This window comes from Tamandua tetradactyla, chromosome 10 (assembly GCF_023851605.1).
Source record: "Tamandua tetradactyla isolate mTamTet1 chromosome 10, mTamTet1.pri, whole genome shotgun sequence".
In the NCBI taxonomy this organism is placed as follows: Eukaryota; Metazoa; Chordata; class Mammalia; order Pilosa; family Myrmecophagidae; genus Tamandua; species Tamandua tetradactyla.
This window is the reverse complement of record NC_135336.1, coordinates 34,185,459-34,210,375: the sequence shown is the minus strand read 5'-3', so window position 1 is coordinate 34,210,375 and position 24,917 is coordinate 34,185,459. Positions and strand designations below refer to the sequence as shown.

The window sequence follows — 24,917 nt, the reverse complement described above, 5'->3', positions numbered from 1 at the left end:
AGAGACAAAGAAGGACACTATCTACTAATAAAAGGAACAATTAAACAAGAAGACATAACAATCATAAATATTTATGCACCGAACCAGAATGCCCCAAAATACGTGAGGAATACACTGCAAACACTGAAAAGGGAAATAGACACATATACCATAATAGTTGGAGACTTCAATTCACCACTCTCATCAATGGACAGAACATCTAGACAGAGGATCAATAAAGAAATAGAGAATCTGAATATTACTATAAATGAGCTAGACTTAACAGACATTTATAGGACATTACACCCCACAACAGCAGGATACACCTTTTTCTCAAGTGCTCATGGATCATTCTCAAAGATAGACCATATGCTGGGTCACAAAGCAAGTCTTAACAAATTTAAAAAAAGATTGAAATCATACACAACACTTTCTCGGATCATAAAGGAATGAAACTGGAAATCAATAATAGGCGGAGTGCCAGAAAATTCACAAATACGTGGAGACTGAACAACACACTCTTAAACAATGAGTGGGTCAGAGAAGAAATTGCAAGAGAAATTAGTAAATACCTTGAGGCGAATGAAAACGAAAACACAACATATCAAAACCTATGGGACGCACCAAAGGCAGTGCTAAGAGGGAAATTTATTGCCCTAAATGCCTATATCAGAAAAGAAGAAAAGGCAAAAATGCAGGAATTAACTGTCCACTTGGAAGAACTGGAGAAAGAACAGCAAACTAACCCCAAAGCAAGCAAAAGGAAAGAAATAACAAAGATTAGAGCAGACATAAATGAAATTGAAAACAATAGAGAAAATCAATAAGATTGATGGCCCCTTAACAAGATTGACAAAAAGAAGAAGAGAGAGGATGCAAATAAATAAGATCAGAAATGGAAGAGGAGACATAACCACTGACCTCACAGAAATAAAGGAGGTAATAACAGGATACTATGAACAACTTTACGCTAATAAATACAACAATTTAGATGAAATGGACAGGTTCCTGGAAAGACATGAACAACCAACTTTGACTCAAGAAGAAATAGATGACCTCAACAAACCAATCACAAGCAAAGAAATTGAATCAGTTATTCAAAAGCTTCCTAAAAAGAAAAGTCCAGGACCAGACGGCTTCATATGTGAATTCTATCAAACATTCCAGAAAGAATTAGTACCAACGCTCCTCAAAATCTTCAAAAAAATCAAAGTAGAGGGAAAGCTACCTAATTCATTCTATGAAGCCAACATCACCCTCATACCAAAACCAGGCAAAGATATTACAAAAAAAGAAAACTACAGACCAATCTCTCTAATGAATATAGATGCAAAAATCCGCAACAAAATTCTAGCAAATCAAATCCAACAACACATTAAAAGAATTATACATCATGACCAAGTAGGATTCATCCCAGGTATGCAAGGATGGTTCAACATAAGAATATCAATTAATGTAATACACCATATCAACAAATCAAAGCAGAAAAATCACATGATCATCTCAATTGATGCAAAGAAGGCATTTGACAAGATTCAACATCCTTTCCTGTTGAAAACACTTCAAAAGATAGGAATACAAGGGAACTTCCTTAAAATGATAGAGGAAATATATGAAAAATCCACAGCTAATATCATCCTCAATGGGGAAAAATTGAAAACTTTCCCCCTAAGATCAGGAACAAGACAAGGATGTCCATTATCACCACTATTATTCAACATCATGTTGGAGGTTCTAGCCAGAGCAATTAGACAAGAAAAAGAAATACAAGGCATCAAAATTGGAAAGGAAGAAGTAAAACTATCACTGTTTGCAGACAATATGATACTATACGTCGAAAACCCGGAAAAATCCACAACAAAACTACTAGAGATAATAAATGAGTACAGCAAAGTAGTAGGTTACAAGATCAACATTCAAAAATCTGTAGCGTTTCTATACACTAGCAATGAACAAGCTGAGGGGGAAATCAAGAAACGAATTCCGTTTACAATTGCAACTAAAAGAATAAAATACTTAGGAATAAATTTAACTAAAGAGACAAAAGTCTATACAAAGAAAACTACAAGAAACTGTTAAAAGAAATCACAGACGACCAAAATAGATGGAAGGGCATACCGTGTTCATGGATTGGAAGACTAAATATAGTTAAGATGTCAATTCTACCTAAATTGATTTACAGATTCAATGCAATACCAATCAAAATCCCAACAACTTACTTTTCAGAAATAGAAAAACCAATAAGCAAATTTATCTGGAAGGGCAGGGTGCCCCGAATTGTTAAAAACATCTTGAGGAAAAAAAACGAAGCTGGAGGTCTCACGCTGCCAGACTTTAAGGCATATTATGAAGCCACAGTGGTCAAAACAGCATGATACTGGCGTAAAAATAGATAGATCGACCAATGGAATTGAATAGAGTGCTCAGATATAGACCCTCTCATCTATGGACATTTGATCTTTGATAAGGCAGTCAAGCCAATTCACCTGGGACAGAAAAGTCTCTTCAATAAATGGTGCCTAGAGAACTGGATATCCATATGCAAAAGAATGAAAGAGGACCCGTATCTCACACCCTATACAAAAGTTAACTCAAAATGGATCAAAGATCTAAACATTAGGTCTAAGACCATAAAACAGTTAGAGGAAAATGTAGGGAGATATCTTATGAATCTTACAATTGGAGGCGGTTTTATGGACCTTAAACCTAAAGCAAGAGCACTGAAGAAAGAAATAAATAAATGGGAGCTCCTCAAAATTAAACAGTTTTGTGCATCAAAGAACTTCATCAAGAAAGTAGAAAGACAGCCTACACAATGGGAGACAACATTTGGAAACGACATATCAGATAAAGGTCTAGTATCCAGAATTTATAAAGAGATTGTCCAACTCAACAACAAAAAGACAATCAACCCAATTACAAAATGGGAAAAAGACTTTCCTACCAGAAGAGGAAACACAAATGGCCAAAAGGCACATGAAGAGATGCTCAATGTCCCTGGCCATTAGAGAAATGCAAATCAAAACCACAATGAGATATCATCTCACACCCACCAGAATGGCCATTATCAACAAAACAGAAAATGACAAGTGCTGGAGAGGATGCGGAGAAAGAGGCACACTTATTCACTGTTGGTGGGAATGTCAAATGGTGCAACCACTGTGGAAGGCAGTTTGGCGGTTCCTCAAAAAACTGAATATAGAATTGCCATACAACCCAGCAATACCATTGCTAGGTATCTACTCAAAGGACTGAAGGGCAAAGATACAAACGGACATTTGCACACCAATGTTTATAGCAGCATTATTTACAATTGCAAAGAGATGGAAACAGCCAAAATGTCCATCAACAGACGAGTGGCTAAACAAACTGTGGTATATACATACGATGGAATATTATGCAGCTTTAAGACAGAATAAACTTATGAAGCATGTAATAACATGGATGGACCTAGAGAACATTATGCTGAGTGAGTCTAGCCAATAACTAAAGGACAAATACTGTATGGTCCCACTGATGTGAACCGACATTCGAGAATAAACTTGGAATATGTCATTGGTAACAGAGTTCAGCAGGAGTTAGAAACAGGGTAAGATAATGGGTAATTGGAGCTGAAGGGATACAGACTGTGCAACAGGACTAGATACCAAAACTCAAAAATGGACAGCACAATAATACCTAAATGTAAAGTAATCATGTTAAAACACTGAAGCTGTATCTGAGCTATAGGTTTTTTTTTGTTTGTCTGTTTGTTTGTGTCTTTTTTTTTCTTTTTCCTTTTCTTTTTTTTTAACTATTATTATTATTTTTATTTTTTTCTCTATATTAACATTCTATATCTTTTTCTGTTGTTTTGCTAGTTCTTTTCCTAAATCGATGCAAATGTACTAAGAAATGATCATGCATCTATGTGATGACGTTAAGAATTACTGATTGCATATGTAGAATGGAATGATTTCTAAATGTTGCGTTAATTTTTTTTTCTTTAATTAATAAAAAAAAATCAAATGAGGCATCTTGCCCTCCATCTGAGACCTCCCACCCTCTATCTTTCTTTACTTGCAAGAGTGCCCCCATGCTCCTTTCTCTGCACTTAAATTTCTTACCTACTTGCTCTAAAAAATTTTAAAATAAAAAAATTAAATGAGAAAAAAAAAAGAAAAGGGGGGTTGTGAAGGGATGCAGACTCTGCAACAGGACTGGATACAAAAACTCAGAAATGGACAGCACAATACTACCTAACTGTAATATAATTATGTTAAAACACTGAATGAAGCTGCATGTGAGAATGATAGAGGGAAGAAGGCTGGGAACATAAATGAAATCAGAAAGAAAGATAGATGTTAAAGATCAAGATGGTATAATCTAGGAATGCCTATAGTGTATAATAATAGTGAAATGTACAATGTACAAATTTTAAAAATGTCTTTGCATGAGGAAGAACAAAGGAATGTCATTACTGCAGGGTGCTGAAAATAGATGGTAATTAATATTTTTAAATGTCACGTTATGTGTGAGCCTAAAGCAAAAAATGTTTGTTACAAAATTTATATTTTGACTAGAGCATTTCCTAATATAACTTATGTAGATAGTTTGACTGAAAGTTGTAAGTACTTGGAATCTCAGGTAGGACATGAGATTTTGTTGGTTTGTCCAGAGTGATGCCCCGATGAATCTCAGAGTGATTTGATCAGTGAGTGGAAAAGTATTTGCAAGCCCCCTTCGGGGAATGGTGAGAGCGGGGAAAAATTCAACTTTCCCCAAGTTGAATTCTTGATATTCTCACAAGCAGTATGGACAACCAAAGCTATAGGCTGAGCCCCTAGTCTTGGGGTTTGTTCATATGAAACCTAACCCCACAAAGGATAGGTCAAGTCTACTTAAAATTTAGGCCTAAGAGTCACCCCCAAGAGAGTCTCTTTTGTTGCTCAGATGTGGCCTCTCTCTCCAGTCAACACTACGAGCAGTCTCACCACCCTACCCTTCTCTACATGGGACATTATTCCCAGGGGTGTGGACCTTCCTGGCAACGTGGGACAGAGATCTTGGAATGAACGGAGACTCAGTATTAAGGGATTGAGAAAAACCCTAGAATGAGCTGAGACTTAGCATCAATGGATTGAGAGAACCTTCTCCACCAAAAGGGGGAAGAGGGAAATGAGACAAAGTGTCAATGGCTGAGAGATTCCAAACAGAGTGGAGAGGTTATCCTGGAGGTTACTCTTATGCATCAAGTAGATATCATCTTGTTATTCAAGATGTTATGGAGAGGCTGGAGGGAACTGCCCGAAAATGTAGAGCTGTGTTCCAGTAGCCATGTTTCTTGAGGATGATTAAATAATGATACAGCTGTCACAATGTGACTGTGTGATTGTGAAAACCTTGTGTCTGATGCTCCTTTTATCTACCTTGTCAACAAAGGAGAACATATGGAATAAAAATAAATAATAGGGGGAACAAATACTAAAATAAATTTAGTTTAAATGCTAGTGATCAATGACAGAGAGGGGTAAGGGGTATGGTATGTAGAACTTTTTTTTCTCTGTTATCATTTTATTTCTTTTTCTAAATTGATGCAAATGTTCTAAGAAATGATGAATATGCAACTAAGTGATGATATTGTGAATTACTAATTATGTAAGTTGTATTTTATTTTTTTAATTAATAAATAAATTTTAATAAATTCAAAATAAATAAATAAATAATAGGGGGAACAAATGTTAAAATAAATTTAGTTTGAAATGCTAGCGGTAAATGAAAGCGAGGGGTAAGGGGTATGGTATGTATAATCTTTTTTTTCTCTGTTATCGTTTTATTTCTTTTTCTGTTGTCTTTTTATTTCTTTTTCTAAATCGATGCAAATGTTCTAAGAAATGATGAATATGCAACTATGTGATGATATTAAGAATTACTGATTGTATATGTAGAATGGAATGATATCTTAATGTTTTGTTTGTTGTTATTTTTTTAATTAATAAAAAATACATGATGCAAAAATAATTTAGAAACAAAAAGGGGGGTTGGGGAGTAGAAATTGCTTGAAGTTATAGGTTGATAAACAACAGAGTTTGGATAAGAAATATATAGATGATCTTAAAAATACATGTATTAGCAATAAACAGGTCATTGAATTTAGAAATACAATTAACCAGTACCTTGCTTTCCAGTGTAATCTCCTTAACTGCTTCTGTTATTCCTGAAATACCTGTTAAACATTCAGCAGAAAGAAATAAAACAAACACTTCCATTTACCAGATTAAAGAAATAAGAAAACACTAAAAATTTATCTGAATTCTCAATTTCTCTGAAATGAGGAGGCAAACAGTAGCAGTTTTACAAATGAATTCTAAGAGAATTAACTCTAAAGGCACCTCTCCTATTAATTGGAAACCTACCAATCTACTATTTTGTCATGGTTATCATTCCTCATTTACTGTTTTTTTTTTTTTTTTGCATGGGCAGGCTCCGGGAATCGAACCCGTGTCTCTAGCATGGCAAATGAGAATTCTGCCACTGAGCCACCGTTGCACCACCCTCCTTTACTTTTATTTACTTTTCTTAAGATGTTATCAAAATACACATTTATTCTCAGAAAATGAACAGATTAACAGATCAGATGACCCATATTTACATTTAACTTAAGCCTGCACAAAACTTCCCAGTCAAGTATTGCTTCACATATCTAAAACATCCTGAGGTAATAAAACCATTTCACATTTATAAGAGGCTTTCTACTTTACTAAATATTTCTACATCTCATTTAATCCTTACAAACACTATTCCATGAAGCAGTTAGGGTAATAATTTCTCCTTAGAAAGAAATGAAGTCTCTAGAAAGGTAAAATGAATTCCAATGCCAGTTTAATGAAGAAATTAGTAATCAAACATAACTGCTGACTTTTGATTCAATGCAGTCTCACTTCAGCTTTTTGAGCAAATACCTTGAATCCTAGTTGTCTCAATGAAGGTGTTAAACAGAAGGCAGCAGGACCATCAGCTGGGTAATATTTCTAATTGAAAATACCTGTCAGTGTTCTCAATCAGATGGCTTAACAAGAATGGGAAATACAATAAAACAATAGTAGCTAAAATTACTAAAAACAAAACAAATAACAAAACAAACCTAAATACAAAATACACTCAGCTCCTATGTTCATCTTCTACATCTTTGATACATCTGTTTAATATATCTGAAGGAAAGAATGACTACACACTTTTGTCACAAATGGAAAATGTCACAATCCACAGCTCTAGCAAAAAGTTTTTAACCTCATATAATTTTCTAGAAATTATTGTATAAATACTTTGCAACAGTAAAACCCAAATGCTAACATACTGTATTGACATTACAAAATGATTTCTGAAACCTGTACGTAGAAAAAAAGAAAATGAACCCTTTCAATTTGTCAAAAAATAGCATAGCAATATTTCATCTTAACCAGACTCTTCTAAAAGTAGGACACAACTGGCAAAGAAAGGAAAGCTCCAATTACTCTAGCAAAGGTAATAATTTCAAGGGCTAAAGCAGGAAAAAAAATGATGACCAGGAGAAGAGCAACAGGGGTGAAGCAAGGGGATGAAGCTGAATAAGGAGCAATCAAGCACCTAGCCTTGCAAGTCAACTGGAAGAACTGCTTTATCCTAAATTAGAAAATAGTTCAAATCTACAATTCTAAGGGTATCTCTCTTTATGAGAGAGTAAAAATTTGTACATAAAATTAACTTCAGTATAATACTATGTTGGTTTCTTGTAGGAAAATGGTGTTACTTGACCCCTATTAACACGGCAAACATTTTCTTAATTTAGTTCAATTTCTGAATTAGATTTAGGTTATACCAAAACTTATACTAACACCTACTTATCTTTGTGATGACTGCTTTGTAAATATGCACCTGGATTTTGGGATAATGACTATGGAAGAGAATACAACTAGACAACAAAGTAATTCATTAATGAGACATTGGAAACATAGTCCTGTAACCAATGGCTCTTATCGGTAAACAATTTATTACAGATGTGCTATTCACACCTTCTAGACAAGGGAAAATTGAAGCAGAGAAGCCAAAAGATTTTGGAAAGAGCAGAGGTAAAAAAGGAAGAAGTCTGAAAATACTACTTAGTGAAGGGAATGCGATGATTTCTGAAACAATTTTTAAAAACTGCTCGATCAGGTATTTCCTATAGGCCTTGAAATAACAATACTCAACTCATTAAGGAGCAAACAGGTTTTAGATCAAGGAGACCAAGTTCCATGAAAACACAGAGGAAGTACTGTACTGTATCTGTGCTTATACCTTCATAAGGAAATAAATGGCAGTGTCTCTTATTCAGAAACTGACTTAAAGATGTACTTTTTCCTGTACAGATTACTCAGCCTTTCCTTTATTGAAGTGGGTCTAAACTAGGGGCAGCAATTTTATCCGACATTCAGCAATGACTGGAGACATTTTTGGTTGTCATCACTGGCTTCTAGTGGGCAGAGGCCAGATACACTATCAAACATTCCACGGTGCAAAGGAAAGCCCCACATGACAAACGTTATCTGGCCCAAAATGTCAAGAGGTTCAACATCTAAAAACAATGCTTTATAGCTACTGTTGAGGACATACCTCCTAGTCTCTAGGACTTAGAGGAAGAAAATGTGCTTTCACTAGCCTGCATTTAAACTCAAAACACATTCTTGATTAAAACTAAGTCATAAATGATAGTTAGCTATAGCTACATATAATACTATACAGTTCCATCACGACATAAATATGGTGTAAAAATTAGGGTCTTAGGACTTAACAGTGAAAAAATGTATTCAGAATTCTAAACTTATGAAAATATACATTTGTGAAAGGCTTAAATTCAGTCAACTTGTTTAACAAATATTTATTGAACAACCTCTGTCTCAGACACTATGATAGATCCTGAGGATTCAATGACTCTCTATTTTCATGGAGCTTATGCTCCTTAGATTCTCTTTTAATAATAATTCAACAAATAATTATTAAATGCTTTTAAATGCCAGGTAGTATTTTATACACACTGGTTAAATTAATATGAATATGGTATGGTTTCTGTCCTCAAGGAACTCATAATTCAGCAGCTGAATGACTTATGTAAGCAAGGGATTCTAAAGTAAAGCATTCTATATGTATATATGATTGGGCTCTTTCTTTCTCTCTCTCTTTTCCAACACACAAAAAAATAATAAGGATGTTGTTTTCAAATTGCAACTGAAGCAGCAAGTACTATAGAAATGTGTTATACCCTAAGGGCATTTTTCCTTTTCTCCCAATTTGTCCTCCTGCTGTTTTTCAGATAAAAGCTTAGTAGTGACAAAAATGTGCCTTATGTGTCCTCTTTTCTGTTTTGGTCAAGGAAAAAAAAAGTTGTAATTAAGTTTAAAATAATTTAAATTGCGTATATGGCATTCTAATCTCTTCTTACCTGTGTTATGATAGGTATCTACCCATCCCCCATCACCATCATCTTCTTCAATGATAGCTTCCAATTCATCTGAATATTCCATCTGTTTACACCTTTTGTAGCAAGGCACTATAAAAACAATGCAACTGCAGTTACTAGCACATAATCTGCAAAGCAGTGGAAACTTTATGTTCTTCATAAAGTTTTATTCCATAAAAATTTAATCATCAAACTATTCTGTGAATATTGTATTTCACCTCTAATTATAGTGATTAATATAAGTCACACTCAGCCCATACATACATAATTATTGGACCACATTATCTTTCCCTAAATAGTTCTGTAAGAGCTAGAAAGGGCTCTACTGAAAATAGCCTATACATTCTTTTACCCTGATAGTTGATGAAGAATAGTGGGATGAAGCCAGAGGTACCATTATTCAACTTCAGACTTATGAATAATAATACCTTAATTTAATAGCTTTACTCTCAGAGAGTGGAGGCACCACCTGTCAGACTCAAGGGTGGTAGAGGTGACCTCCACTTTGAATGGCTAAGTTAAATTTCAGTATGAATTTCATAATTCTTATTTAATTTCCAGTTATTCATAACAGATAAGAGCTACTAAATTTTACTCCCTCATACAATATTGGTGCCAAGTTTTTCATTTGCAGTTGCGTCAATTCATAATACTGATATAGAAAAAAATTATGACAAAGGGTCAACAAACGCCATTAATCTCCTGATTCTTTTTTACAAAGCAGGGTATAAATTACCAATCCTGATAAAAAATACGCTTATGAGAAAGAAAAAAATGTTCTGTATGAATTATTTTCCTTTGCCTATTGTAGTTACAGGTGAACAGAAACCAATGTATTGTTATGTGAGTAAATAGGGACTATTAGAGCCTTTGGTGTTGTTTTAAAAGTTAACTTCATAAACTACTACCTGTTTCAAAAGCACTTTCTGCATAAATAAGCAATCTTTCATTGACAATGTATAAAAAAATCTTTAAGCTTTTATATATAAAAAGCAGTACCAATTTCATTTTTCACCAAACATTTAAGTCTAAAGAAGATGAAAGTCAATAGCTAAAAAGACTGATTATAAAGTAAACTGCAACAAAAACAAAACTCCAATTAGAAGCCAAACTTTGCTTACAGCCCTCTTCTTCCACATCTTGACAATCACATCTTTTGGGCAAAAAGAAAATAACAAAAAAGGAAAAAGAGATAAAACTTAAGTAAAAGGGATAAAAAAAACTTCAGCAATAAAAAACCCAGAGCTTAATAAAATTTCCAAATTTCCATCTGTGAGAAACTGTAAGCACAATTTTCAACACAAATTAAACTGAGTTAAGTCCTAAGGTTTTTGAAAATACAAGTGTGCAAAATTTACTATACATATATACATACACACATACATACACATACATATGTAACGTAATTCTTACCATTTTTGGTCACCAAAAATTGTTTGCCTGCTGGTAGGTATGCCTTCACTTTCAATTCTTCCCCTGCAGCCCTTTAGAAACAGTGAAAACACCAAAAAAAAATTTTAAAGGATAATACAGAAGATGTCACATATAAATCTCAAAACTACATAATCCATATGCCTAAGAAAATAGTTTTAGGGCTGGTTTGGGAAGGATGCCATTAAGTGATTGGCTCACGAACACACATCAGGGTAAAAGCACAACTCATGTATCATAAGTGAAGTTTACTAAGAGATGCTGATAAATTTAAGAGATTTAGATTAAATATTAAACAGAAAGGATAAAATACAGAACTATTAAGCAACTGTTAAATTTGTCTCTCAACAAAAAGAAACTGTTACCCCTTAGTGGACTTATACCCCTTTGTAAAATCTCATTCATATTTTTAATTGTGAAGTCCTGCATATTTTGAAACCAAAGAGGCAAGAAAAAAGCAGCATAACATTCCATAAAGAAGTAGGTTGTTGGCAAGATCCCTGTTTCTACTGTTGTATTAAAATTGCAACTAAGAGATAAGAAATTCTTTGAATTACAAGATAATGCTAAGAATGATTAAAAACAAACTTGTATGGGTACTTATAGTAAAGGACTTAGAACTTTACACACATTATTTTCATTTAATACTTATAACTTTAAAAGAATATTAATATTCCCATTTTATAGATAAAGCTTAAAGAGGTCAATCTGCCCAGGCTCACAAAATCAGAAGGACCAGACTCCAGTCAAATGACCGGAGTTTTTGCTCTTAAATACTTCTCCCTCAATTATAACACTTCTGACTTTTCTGAGCTACTCAGAAGTTAACATTAAGAATATTTCAAAGATTCTTCTGTGGGTTCTCTACTGGAACTGGCCAGAGCTGGGGTGGAATTAGATAAATGTCACAAACATATGAGCATAAATTTAGAGCTCTGCTGCTCAAGCTTCAGTCTAAAGATCAAACCACTGGTTTTGAAGCACAAGATAAAGCCAGGAAATGCCCCTTAATATCATCTGGCAACCCTCCAGGCCTTTCTAAACCATTCCACAGGGTCAAATCCAACAAGATCATGCAAGACCAGAAGTTCTGAGGGAAGAACACTCAATAAGGGCACGATGGCATTTCTACATATGAATATAGAGCATAGCATTTCTACATATGAATATAGAGCATAGCAATAATTTATTTCTAGCACTGATTTAAAATGGATTGTAACTTTGGTCCCAGCAATTCAGCCAGAAGTGTGGACCCTGGAGTACAATACTACTGAGTTTTAAATTACCATTTGTGATGGTTGGAATACCAAAATTTGCTAAACTACCAAATTTTGCTAAAAGATTTTGCTCATATATATAAACCCCTGTAGTAATGCTACAAAATGAATGCTTAAACAAATTAGACAATTAAGTGCTGTGAACAAAGTAATGTGAATAAGAAAACTGCATTTTCTATCATATTGGAGAAAATCCTAAATTAGTTCATTTTACAAAACATTATGTTAAATTTTATATACCTATTTGACTTGAAATATAAATTATATATTAGAGCTTAGCTAGATTTTTGTTTTCATATGCTGGATGGTGGGGTCACATTTCATTATTTTCCCATGTAAGTATCCCGTTATTGCAGCACCACTTGTTGAATTTGTTTTGCTTATTTGTTTGTTTGGGGGGAAGTGTATGGACCAGGGGGAAGTGCACCGACCAGGAATCAAACCCAGGTCTCCCACATGGCAGCTAGATATGTTTCTAACAGATAACTCAGAATAGGAAAAACAATTTAAGAGAGGAGAGCTTCTATGATATGAGCTCAATTTTAAACACAGAACAGAAATACATGTAGGAGAAAAAAAAACACAAAAATAAATGAAGCTGACATTTTGGCCTCTTGGATACATAAGAAACAGTGATCTAGAAGATAACAAACAACTGATAAAAGGCAATGACATTTGCCTTGGGTATATGCTAAATATAAGCATTAAGGGAAAGAGATAGACCATAAATGGAAAAGAGGTCCAACTCTGGTTTAAAACAGTTTTATTAGAACTTTTTAAAGTCTAGAACCACCTCTCTCCAATTAAAAATTGTACATCTGAACTACAACTGAAAAAGTGTTATTAAGTAAAAAATAAATAACTAAGGAACATAATACCTCAGGTACTGAAGCACTTATATCCAAATGTGATATTTCCAAACTATTCTAGTCTAATTAAAAAAGTTCTCAAGGTACTGAGATCAATTTTTCAACTACTAGCAGGCCATTTATCATTAGTACTTGAAATTAATTAAATCACATTTCTTTTAAAAAATTGTTATATGAGAACTGCTAAGTTACTTAAATTCCTTTTGTAATTAACAGAAAAGTAATGAAGAAAATAAAAATTTAACTCACATATTATGAACAGATTTGCAGTTAAAATCTTAATCAGTATCACAAACCTTTTAATTTTTGAGCTAATTCCTAAAGAGGGAGCACACTTTTGAAACTTACGAGAAAATGTTCGTGCCTTATGTCTTAAAGAATATACTCAAAATCTTTCTGCATTTATTAGTCACTTTATGCAGCATCTAAAACATTTTTTTAAAAGTTAAGTATTTCTTAATCTGAAAAATGAACCAATCAAATTTATTAAGCTCTTGAACATTATTTTTTTAAAAGCAACCATAAGATCAAGCATAGGCACTATAAATAAAGAAAATACTAATAAAGGAAGTCAAGGCATTGACCTCAAAAAAGTCCATTTTTTTCTACTAATGGAACAAAACAAAATAGATATAACACCTAATTTTTCTTCCTGCATTTTCACTTTGAGTAATGCTGGCATACCATTTAATAAAAATTGATTAGAACAGGACTATAGTGGTCATTCTAGCCACTTTTCATATAGTAAGCCATTTTCCAAATTGTCGTATTTGAAACCATAGCTGTTTACTTTTCTATTCTTCACTCAAGATTACTTACCATTGCCATGTTGGACAGTGGTGGACTAAGTGATCTCCTGCTGCCACAAACTATCCAGGATTTAGAAGGAATATAAAAGAAGGGGAAAAAGCAAAATTGAATATCATTCAGTGTAAAGTGGCAAATTACCAAAGTGATCACCCTACACAGCCTTGGCATCAGATATCAAGTTAAAATGCAGACAACACTCCTGCTCTACCTGTGTATTAAGATTTATCTTTGATTATTAAAACTATAAAATTCAAAATGATTTTAGATGGAAAAAAATGTTCGGTGCTATTTTTTTTTAATCTAACTTTTCTCACTAGATGCTAAAACCATTACAGTAATATGAAATAAATAAAGTTAATTTTACAGGATTTACAATGTCAATAACCATTTTGTGGATAAATAAAATGTAGAGAAGCTCTATTGGTTGAAAACTCAATGAAAGCCTCTGAATGAAGTTACTAAATATACATAGATAAGGCTAGCTTGTTAAATCACAGTACATGTTTCTTCTTCCTCTTTTTATTCTCTTTTAATTTAGGTAATGTCCAATTTTGAAAGCTTTTTTTGACACACAATTATGGGAATCAACAACAGAGAGAAATGCAGTGCCAAACAATGAGGAAAAAGCAGCTTTTTGGAATGACTTTGCAATCATCTAGATAATTAAGAATTTGAATCTGCTAACAAATTTTCCATTTTCTGATGTTGCACATTCTACAAGTTTTTGTTTTTCTCCAGAAAAATCAACACAGTTGGAGAAACACTTTAACCTTTTAAAATTTCAGTTTACATGGCAGGAGCTAACTTAGCTACGAGACAGAAATCTTCCTTATTCTTAAGACCAGAAAATGAAAGTCTGTTAAAAATAATTTGCAAACTTCCAACTCAAGCAATAAGCACACATGCTTTCCCAATTACTTCTGTTTCACAACAGCTCTAACTGAAAATTGCCTAGTGCTCATAAGCTTATTACATAGCCAAAATTACAATATCTTTAACCTTCTAATGGATTTTTGAGAAAAGCATATATATAAAAAACACACAATTTCAGAGTTAAATTCTCTAGCTCTAAGAATAACCTCTTTTTATTTAAGAAAATATATTTGAAATTTATAAGAAAAGATTTAGCAGCTCCATTCCAGCAGCCAGAAGCCCAGAAACAAATTAACAGATCAAAACATAGAGTATTTACCCAAAGCAAACAGTGCCTTCCCATTTTCCTCCTCTCAGCATATTCTAGTCTAAATAAATCCTAGAATTGTGTTTTATTCCACCATTATGTGCTTGGTACCCAGGTGCGTTAGTTTGGCCTTGGATGTTTAAAAAGGTGAAAATTCATAAATCAAGTGCACCTGTTAGTCATTCTAAGACGATAAATAACGAAACACAGGATTAATCAGTTTTAAAACAACTGATTTAATCCAATGATCACAGACTTTAATGTCTAGCTCTAACAATCTATTTAACAATTAGTCCCCTCTTAAAGAGATGGATAAAACCAAAGATAGGAAGAATGAACAGCATACTTTCATCTCTGCTCTTGATTTCAGAATCTTAGTTTCAAGAGCTGTGTCTAAAATAACAGGTTTGTTTGGCAAGAATGTCAAAGATATCCTTAAGATCCACACTAAATTTTATTTGGCACTCAAGGTATTAAACTCATGAAACCTAAAACAGAATGGGTCCTTTAAAAAATATCTAGTCCAAAACCCCTCATTTAAATTCACTTCCTCTTTTTTGATCGATCTAATCACAAGCTTTTTTATTTTTTTGGCATGGGGAGGTTCTGGGAATTAAACCCGGGTCTCCCACATAGCAGGAAAGAATTCTGTCACTGAGTCACCGTTGTCCACCCAAAGAAGAGAATTTGTTTTTTGTTTTTTTCCCATGGACAGGCACTGGGAATCGAACCTGGGTCTCCGGCATAGGCGAGAATTCGGCCACTAAGCCACCGTCGCACCACCCCCAAACCCCTCATTTTAAAGATAAGGAAATGAACGCTTACTGATTTGCCTAAGTCAAAATAGGAGAAAGTAGAAAAATGGGTTTAAAAGCAGGTCATAGCGGTTCTTTACACATCATTACATGTGTTCACTAAAAATAGACAATTTTAGATAAAAGATCAGTTCAGCACAGAATTCTTAAAATCCATCAGAATTTGGGACTGAAGAGATTCTATCACAATGAAAACTGAAAGATTAATTCTCTGGCTTGGGGTCTTGGAATTTACAGCAGCAGTCAGGTCATATAACATGTCTCATTTAAAAAAATTTTCTTTCAAAACAAATGAATTCTATTGTCAATGAGTGTTTTCAGTGAAAGTCAAGCTAATGGAAGACAGCCCCAAATTCTTGGAATCTGTGTGATGCTGGACATCACTGATATGGTTCCTGGGAAGCCCATGTGTGTTGACAGCTTCTCTATTTTCCTCTTGGTCATTTTGCTGTTTGTGATATGAGACAGACGGTTGCTGTGGGTATCATCAAGGCAATGGATAAGAAGGCGGCTGGGCTGGCAAGGTCACCCAGTCTGCCCAGAAAGCTGAGAAGACTTAATGAATATTATCTATAACACCTGCTACGCTGGTATTACTCAGCAGTGGAAGACCAGTCTCAGAACTGTTTGTCTCAATTGGCCATTTAAGTTTAATGATAAATGACTGGTCCATGATAACAAGGCACCATAAATCCTTCGGGAAGAAAGGAAGATTCTGGACCATTTGTTTTTTGTGGCAGTTTGAAGTTATTATTTTCTAAAATAAGTACCTTTTCTTTTTTGGCATGGGCAGGCTCCGGGAATCGAACCCAGGTCTCCGGTATGGTAAACAAGAATACTGCCACTGAGCCACCAATAGACGACCCTAAAATAGGTACTTTTTAAATTGAAACAACTTGACCAAAAATCTGTCACAGAACTTGGAGACCCATTAAAACTAAGTTTACCGCAACTGAAACCTGTGTCTTCTTTTGAAAGGTTAGCCTTAAATTGCTCAGGCAAAAGACTAAGTTATTTCTGATGTTCCAGTTGCTGAAATTTGATAAGAAGTTGATAGTTCAGGGTTAACAGAATTTTTTAGGACAGGAATGCAATTTGTTTTCTTTTTCCCTTTTTTTTTTCTCCCATCTACTGCAAAGGGGATCATCACTTAATTTAAGTACTTAGGTGGAAAACCAAGGGGAAGAGTTTGACGGTTGCAACCTTGGTCAGGGCAGAAAAGCAAAGGGTAACTTGTTATATTTACAAGCTCCTTTATAAGAAGGCCAAGTTCTGTAATAAAGACCACATGCTGTATACAGGACTTAAATTTTGTGTAGTTATATCAATGTTGAGTAAATTTGAGAGTTAACTCTATCCAGGTTGCAGGAAAAATAAAGATACTAGAATTTGAGCAAAAAAAAAAAAAGTCAAGCTTAAATAAATTATTCATCAAGAACAAAAATAAGTCTAATCAACCATATTTGTTCATAAAAGTGGAGTCAAAAAGATTTTTTTAGCCTAGTATGTATTTCTCTATGGAGAACAAAATGAAACTACTAAATGAAAAAGAACCATTTTATCATACATATTTGGTGAATGAGAGAAAACAATATCCAAGCAGTGCACAAAGCTGCCAGACAGAACGTTCTGGAAACACTTATTTGGTACAGAGAGAGCCTAGACAGCAACAATACAGAGCCCACTAGGCAATGTGATTGGACACAAATGTGAGTGAAGGACAACTGACCATTGGAATCTTTTCCATCCCACCTCCTACCCTCAGTTCTAAATAAAGAGGAACTACAGAGAAATGTGAGAAGTGGTAAATAGGAAAGGAAGTAACAGCTCCTACTCTTCCACTGAAAGTAGTACATTTGATAAAATCCTTAGATACAGTAAAAAAAAAAATCTAACTTTACTCAAAGCAAAGAAACATTCAAGAAACATTCAATATGTTTCTTTATGGCAGAAAAAGCCACCCAGTTTACTATTATTGTTTCTCTAAAGATGATAACTTCAAAATGTCTTCAACACTCACCTCTTCTGGGGTGATAACACCAGTTTCCTTAAACTTTGATTCCTAAAGAGAGAAAAAAGAATACTGTTACACTACCTTTCACTTTTTATTCAATTCATCCAATTAAAATTGTAAGTGGGGAGACTATTTGCCTGGCACCCTTCTGGGTAATGGAATAGATACCAAAAAAGAACTGATTGATATCTGACCTCCAGGAATATGCAAATCTAATGGATGAAACTGACATGAAAATAATTTCAATACAATTTGGTCAGCAAAGCTATCATGAAAAACATTAAAAAGTTTATACAAACATGAAGGCTTACTATAATTCTGTAAAATTACCAAGTATCTTTATTTTACAGCGCAGTCAAAACATATTAACAATATTTAGAATCTTACAATTCAGTCAATATTTAATTTTACTTCAATTTAATGCATCTAGAAATCATTTAATACATTCCTATTATCTCCACTAAGATATTGATACAAGAGTTTCTCCTCTAGGGGTGGGCCGCGGTGGCTCAGCGGGCAAAGTGCTTGCCTGCTATGCCGGAGGACCTCGGTTCGATTCCCGGCCCCAGCCCATGTAACAAAAACGGAGAAACAGAATACAATAAAACAAGAAAATGTTTAAAAATGTTTCCCTTTCTTCCTTCCTTCTATCCTTCCTTCCTTCTCTCTGTCTTTCCTTTAAAAAAAAAAAAAAAAAAGAGTTTCTCCTCTAAAGCAAGGATACAATTTTACTAAATATTTCTAATATTTCTAAGTTTCAAGTTATACCTGAGATGTTGTGGTAGAGTCTATAAAAATGAAAAATATAAATCATTTAAGAACATTATTCACTGTCCCAGGCACTATTCAAGGCTATGGGAACATAGAAGTGAATAAAATACAGCAAAATTAACCTCACCCTCCTCCTAAGGACTTTCAACTCTAATGGGGGGAGAAAAGCAATAAACACATAAATATAAAGTATGCCAAATGATAGTGAATGCCAGGAAGAAAAATAAAGTAGAAAGGAAGGAGGCGGTGGTAAGATTGCCACTTAAAGCAGGATGGTAAGGGAAGAAAGGCTTTACAGATAAGGTGACTTTCGGGGCAGAGAATTTAAGGAAACAAGCCTAAAGGCCAGCTAGGGAAGGGCATTTCAGGTGGAGGGAACAGAAAATGCAAAAGCACTGAGGTAAGTGTACACATGATAGAATAATAAGAGGAAGTCAGGAAAGCTTAAGCAAGACTAAGCGAGGTACAAGGTTGCACGTGAGACTGGGGGCTCTACCAATCACCCAGAACCTTGAGGATCATTTTGAAGACTTGGACTTTTACTTCATGTAAGTCTTCCAAACAAAACATGATTTTTTAAAAAATTGTACTTGCTGGGAGAAGACCACATTTCTTTATTGGGGATTTTAGTTTTTTCAATGCCTTCCCATCTCTAGTAGTACAAGGGTTCTCTCTGTAAACTAACAGTGCTCACAGGAAGGGGTAATAAGGTCATTAATCATCCTTTATTATGAAAAGTATAGACCATGTAGACTGACATGCTAACACTTTCTTTTCAGTTCAGTCTTCTATCTCCTTAGTTTGAAAGGTCTTTTTCTCTTGCTTCTTTCTCCCCCAAACTAAGTTGTAACTATTGTGTATTATTTTAAATGCTATACGCCTAGGTAGACATGCTATTCTGAAAAGGTAAAATAATATGCAAAAGAAGTATATAATTCAAGGGTCAAAATTATTTTCAAATTTAAATAGTTGATCAAATAATTTGAATGGACGGTTTCACAATCATTACAAAGCAGAGCAAGAGTTGGAATTTGCATTCATAAAATTTCCTGATTTTTTTTTACATGGCCCAGTACATCATTTAAAAATCAGTCTTAGAAATAAGCATAAAGAATACAGACCTAACATTTCTCTGTCAAAGAAAGGGAGCAAAGTAAAACTGTTCCATTCTTACAATAGCAGCATAACTTCTTGAATAAAAAGAGGTAATTAATGCCAAGAATATTACATTATGAAGTTTTAAATGAAAAATTTAAAAAGAAACTAAAAGATTTTTCCATTTATTTACTATCCTTACTTGCTTTTCAGAAAGGAGAAAGGAAGTTACAACAGAAACTTAGTCTAAAAGAGTTTTTCTTTTACAAAAAACATGAACGCATTTCTAGAAATTGACCTTTGAAAATAACAAGAAAATAATCATTTCTGTAATTGCAAATGTCACAATTTTTACTTTAAAAATACTGTATTATTACCAAAAAAAAATTTACATATCTAGGAGGTATTCCTTGTTAGCCAGGTTAAATGGTACTATTGAGAAAATATCATTTCACCTTGCTCCTCTAAAATTTAACAAGTTGGGACCTCAGTCACAACTTACTTATTTCGTACTTCTAACCATAATAAATTGGAAAAGTGGCATGTCATTTTAGAACCGAAGGCTGATTTCATTTTTTAAAAAGATAGGTAAAATCCTTGTTTAGAAAATTTAAACGCTTCCGATATTATGATTTGATGTTCTTAAATCTATTTAGCTGGCGGACCACCTTCCAAACTGATGTACTCAGACGCGCTAAGTTCCGTAGGGTGGAAGACAGGAACACGGACAGAGTTGCTTCAAGTATACCCCAGGAGCCAAAAAGCCTTAGAAAACAGACTATGGATGGTGACTGCATCTCTTCCAGTGTCCCACCCCTTCCATCTTTCTACACCTTTGGCCACCGGAGAAAACGGTGACTCCTCGGACGCCCGGTCCTCGGTCTTTGCACATTTGAGCGTGTGCCTGTCAGTCCCAGGCAAGCCCGGCCCAGCTTACCTTGAGGACCGGGGTCAGGTACTCAGCCACTTCCAGTGCCTTTCCCTTCACAGTGTTAATCACATTCTGCATCCTGGGGCCGGAGCAGAGGCCGGCCCCGCGACGGAGTGGGAAGGGCAGCCGAGACAACAGGGAAAGGGGCTGGGAAGTCAGAAAATGTCCCCGTCGCCGCCGCGTCGCATCGGCACCCGGCCGCTGGCACCCAAGACGACAAGAAGCGACGGGACGGACGGGACGGGGGGGAGGGGCGACCGGGGCCGCGCGCCAGGGCACAGCACGCGCTCCTCGCGCCCACGGGAGCGCGCGCGGACCGGGCCCAGCTGTCACCAGGCCACAGGGAGAGTCAGGGGCCACCCAAATAAGAGCTAGAGGAAGAAGAGGGCGCACGCGCACCCCTTGCACTCTCGGGAACTGTCTTCTTCCCCTTTACTTCACTCGCGCCCTTCCGGCTTCCCCTTCTCTCACTGTTTCGCCGTAGCTCAGCCACCACCTGGGCCTCACGTGACACAGGACTCTCCCCCACACATGACGCGAGAAAGGCCACGCTGGGGCGGGATCAGGCAGCTTCTCCCCTCCTTCCGGAAGCGTAACACTGAACGCGCCTGCGCAATGGGCTCCACGTCCGCTTGCCAGTCAGGTTTCTGTTCCGGAATAGGAGGAGGCTTAGGGGCAGAGACTTTTTGGCCTATTTTTCCCGCGCGTAGTGTCTCCGCCTATGGGGCCTATAGAATACACTGTTACTACTGCGGAACTACACAGTTATTTTCCCAGCTCTAGGATGTGCGCTTTTCCACTAGAAGCTCTTCTAAGGGACCGAGGTAACCGCGCCCCGCGGCAGAGGGCTGGGCGTGCTTGTGAGGGGAGGGGCGCCAGGTTAGATTTCCTACTGCGCATGTGTAACAGGAAGGGTTTTCTGGCTTGGGGTGGGAAATTTGCGTATTTGTGTAGGAGAGGCTTTCGTTGGGTGCGTTTGTCTTTACACTCATTTGGGCCGTCAATACTGTATTGGCATTTCAGACTCACCTCTCACCTTTTCCCACAGCTCAGTGCTACATCCCTACCTATCCGTTGGGTACTTTGGGCAAGTTATTAACCAGCTAGGGATTTATTGTCGTCAACATCAATACAGAATATTAGACTCGTTGATTTCCAAGATCTATATCTAACAGTGGTTCAAAGAAAATTGACAGCAGGGTTTTAGCTATTTTATTTGTGACCGTTCTTGAAACAAAAGCTTTCCCAGCAAACTCTTTTTCCTTCTAGAGAAGAACTGCTTCTGAGGAGAAAAATGCAAATCTGAAAGTCTCTTTTCTCCTGGAGGAAAGTGGCCAATGACCATTAAAGAATTGATGAAACAGTGGGCAATTGGAAGATCTTTGGGTAATCAGTTTATACATACGTGAATAGTACTGACTACAAATATAATGAGCTAATTTGAAACTATTTTCCATATTAAAATAGGTAATATTACCTTGGAAATAGTACCCCATCCCACTCTGAAATGTCTTGAACTCAGATTTTAGCGGCAATTGTTAGGAGTTCCCCAAGATGTATATGTGGTATTACCAAGAGTAATATGTAAGAAAGTTTTCGACAATGTTATACCCAAGTTAAGGTCATTCTACTCCAAGCTGTTCCCTGGTGCCCAAACCTTAAAGTCCTACTTAGATGGCTCTGCCTGTAACAGAGAACAAAATGGACCTCCTCAGAAACTCTAGATCACAGAGCTGATCACTACCTGAATACACTGATGTTCTATGAGATTATTAATGTGAGTTTTACTTAACCTGTCCTTTATCAAATGCTTCTGTAGTTAGGTTCCTCAGTCTTGGCACTTTGACGTTTTAGTCAGATAATTCTTTGTCTTTGTGGGCGCCTGTGCATATTACAGAATATTTAGAACCATCTCTGGCTCTACCCACTTGTCATAACCAAAAATGTCTACAGAAAAGAATAATTCTGGTCAACCAAGATAGTGATGTAATGTGCTCAGAGTGTATTAACCCTACAAAATCTTTGAAGAACTAGCAAAACCTGCAAAGACTCTGGAACACAAAGGGTTGGAGTAATTGTGTGAATGACAAATCAAGAAAACACAGCTTTTAAAAAACAGCAGGAGTTACTCATAGTACCCTTGCTGGCTCCCTCCCAGCCTCCTCCCCAGTGGGCAGCCAGCCTGTGTTCTTATTGTGGGTACCCATCCCTGTTCAGGAGAGAGCAAAATAAGCCCTATGTGCATACTGCAGTGCCTATTTGTTGGTGCCACTGTATCAGATGTGGTCCTGATGTATTGGTCCAGGAGACTCTTCTATGGTTCATTCTACCAGAACTTGCCCTGTAAGCAGAAGCAGTTTGCAGGCAGCCGTATCTGTGTAAGAAACAATTCAATCAAAAAGACTTTGGGAAAAGGATGGCCGCTTTAAAACATACACTAGAGTACCCAAGAGGGTGGGAAAGTTTATCTCATAGAGAGTAGTGTGTGTATTCAAATATCTGAAAGGGGGATAACTCCTAAGACCACAAGCAAGCACAAGCCCAGGACAAGACATGGGCTCAGAAAACATGGAGAGAATTCCTGTATTTCACTTTAACCTAAGGCTGATCTTGAGAGGAAGGCTAAAATCTGATGCAGATCAGACCAGGACAAAAATGATCCTTAATATGCCCAAGGAGATAAAAGAAAATGGAAAGACAGAAGTAAAGAATATCAGAAAAACGAGTGAACTATATAAGAATCTCAATAAAGAGAAAATACTTAAAAGGGCACCAAACAGGAATATTGGAGTTAAAGACCATTAATTAAAAAAAATTCCCTAGATGGTTTCAATAGCAGATTGAAACTGACAGGAGAAAGAAGCAGTGAATTTGAAGACAGTTAAATTGAAATGATATAGGCCAAGCAGAAAAAAAAAAAAATGAATAAAAGCAAAGAAAGTCTAAAAGACCTATGGGATACCATCATGCATACCTATATATGTATGTATTATGGAAGTCCCAGAAAATAAAGAAAGGGAAAAGGGGCAGAAGAAACAGTCAAAGAAATAGTGGCAAAAACCTTCCCAAATTTAATGAACAAAATGAAGATACACATTTAAGATGTCCAGCAAATCCCAAACAGGATACATAGTAGTCAAACTGTCCAATACTAAGTACAAGGAGAGAGTCTGAAAGCTGCAAGAGAAAAATAGTATGTTATGTATAAAGAAGTCTCATTAAGATTAAATACTGATTTTCATGAGAAACTATGGAGTTAAGGCAGTGAGACTAAATATTTTAAATACTGAAAGAAAACAATTGCCAGCTATGCATTTTATATACAATAAGATTGTCTTTCAAACATGAGAGAGAATTTAAGTCTTTCCCAGGTAAACTAAAGCTGAGAGAGCTCAGCACAACTAGACTGTCTTATAGAAAATGCTAATGGAAGTTCAGTATCAAATCAAATGTTATTGTTATAAATTTACAGAGTTAAATTTAATCCTCATGCCAATTATATACAGAAAGAAAGGAAGAGGGACTAAAAAATGCTACCCTGCAAAAAAATCAAATAAATATGAAAATAGGTGTTAAAGAAGGAATTGAGAGGCAAAAATGTCATAAGATATACAAGGACCGAAGAGCAAAATGGCAGAAGGAAGTCCTGCATTATCAGTGATTATATGTAAGTGGATTAAACTCTCTAGTCAAGCAGCAGAGATTGGCAGAATGGTTAAAAAAGCATAACTCAACTATATGTTGTTTATCAGAGATTCACTTTAAATTCAAAGACACAAGTGTCTTGAAAGTGAAAGGTAGGAAAAATATTTATTCCATTCAAATAATAACCAAAAAAACCCTCAAAATATATGAAGTAAATACTGACAAATTTGAAGGGAGAAAAAGGCAGTTCTACATTAATAGTAGAAGGCTTTAATAAAATATTTTCATAAATGGAAAGGACATCTAGACAGAAGATCAGTAAGGAAATAGAAGATGAACAATAGTGTAACCCCTCTAGATTTAACAGATGTAGTGAGAACACTTCATTCAGCGGCAACAGAATTCATATTCTCTAGTGTACGTGGGTCATTCTCCAGGATAAACTAAAGAAAGTCTTAACAAATTTTAAAAAATACTGAAATCATATAATGTATCTTCTTTGACCACAACAAATTGAAGCTAGAATTCATTCACAGAGGGACAACTGGAAAATTCACAAATATTTTGAAAATAAACAATGCATGCCAATGAGTCAAAGGAAAGTTAGGAAATAAAGTGAATGAAAATGAAAACACAATATTCCAGA

At 35.5% G+C, this 24,917-nt stretch overlaps 2 protein-coding genes across 11 annotated transcripts in view; one reads left to right on the top strand and one right to left on the bottom strand.

Moving 5' to 3' along the window:
* Positions 1-21,216, bottom strand: part of ATG3 (autophagy related 3) — a 36,922-nt gene extending 15,706 nt beyond the window's left edge. Inside the window, exons 1-6 of the mRNA XM_077118397.1 lie at positions 20,633-21,216; positions 17,836-17,877; positions 13,830-13,879; positions 10,847-10,917; positions 9,416-9,523; positions 6,135-6,184 (exon numbers count right to left, since the gene is read on the bottom strand). Of these exons, the coding sequence (XP_076974512.1) occupies positions 6,135-6,184; positions 9,416-9,523; positions 10,847-10,917; positions 13,830-13,879; positions 17,836-17,877; positions 20,633-20,704 (393 nt within the window). The 5' untranslated portion in view covers positions 20,705-21,216. The remainder of the gene's footprint in view (positions 1-6,134; positions 6,185-9,415; positions 9,524-10,846; positions 10,918-13,829; positions 13,880-17,835; positions 17,878-20,632) is intronic.
* Positions 21,202-24,917, top strand: part of SLC35A5 (solute carrier family 35 member A5) — a 55,745-nt gene continuing 52,029 nt past the window's right edge. For 7 of the 10 annotated variants that reach the window (XR_013158538.1, XR_013158536.1, XR_013158539.1 and 4 more), the window contains exon 1: positions 21,204-21,450. The gene's annotated coding sequence lies outside the window, so the exon portion shown is untranslated. Of the gene's footprint in view, positions 21,451-21,895; positions 22,013-24,917 lie in introns of all 10 variants that reach the window. The other 3 variants (XM_077118395.1, XM_077118391.1, XM_077118392.1) reach the window with 2 other exon arrangements.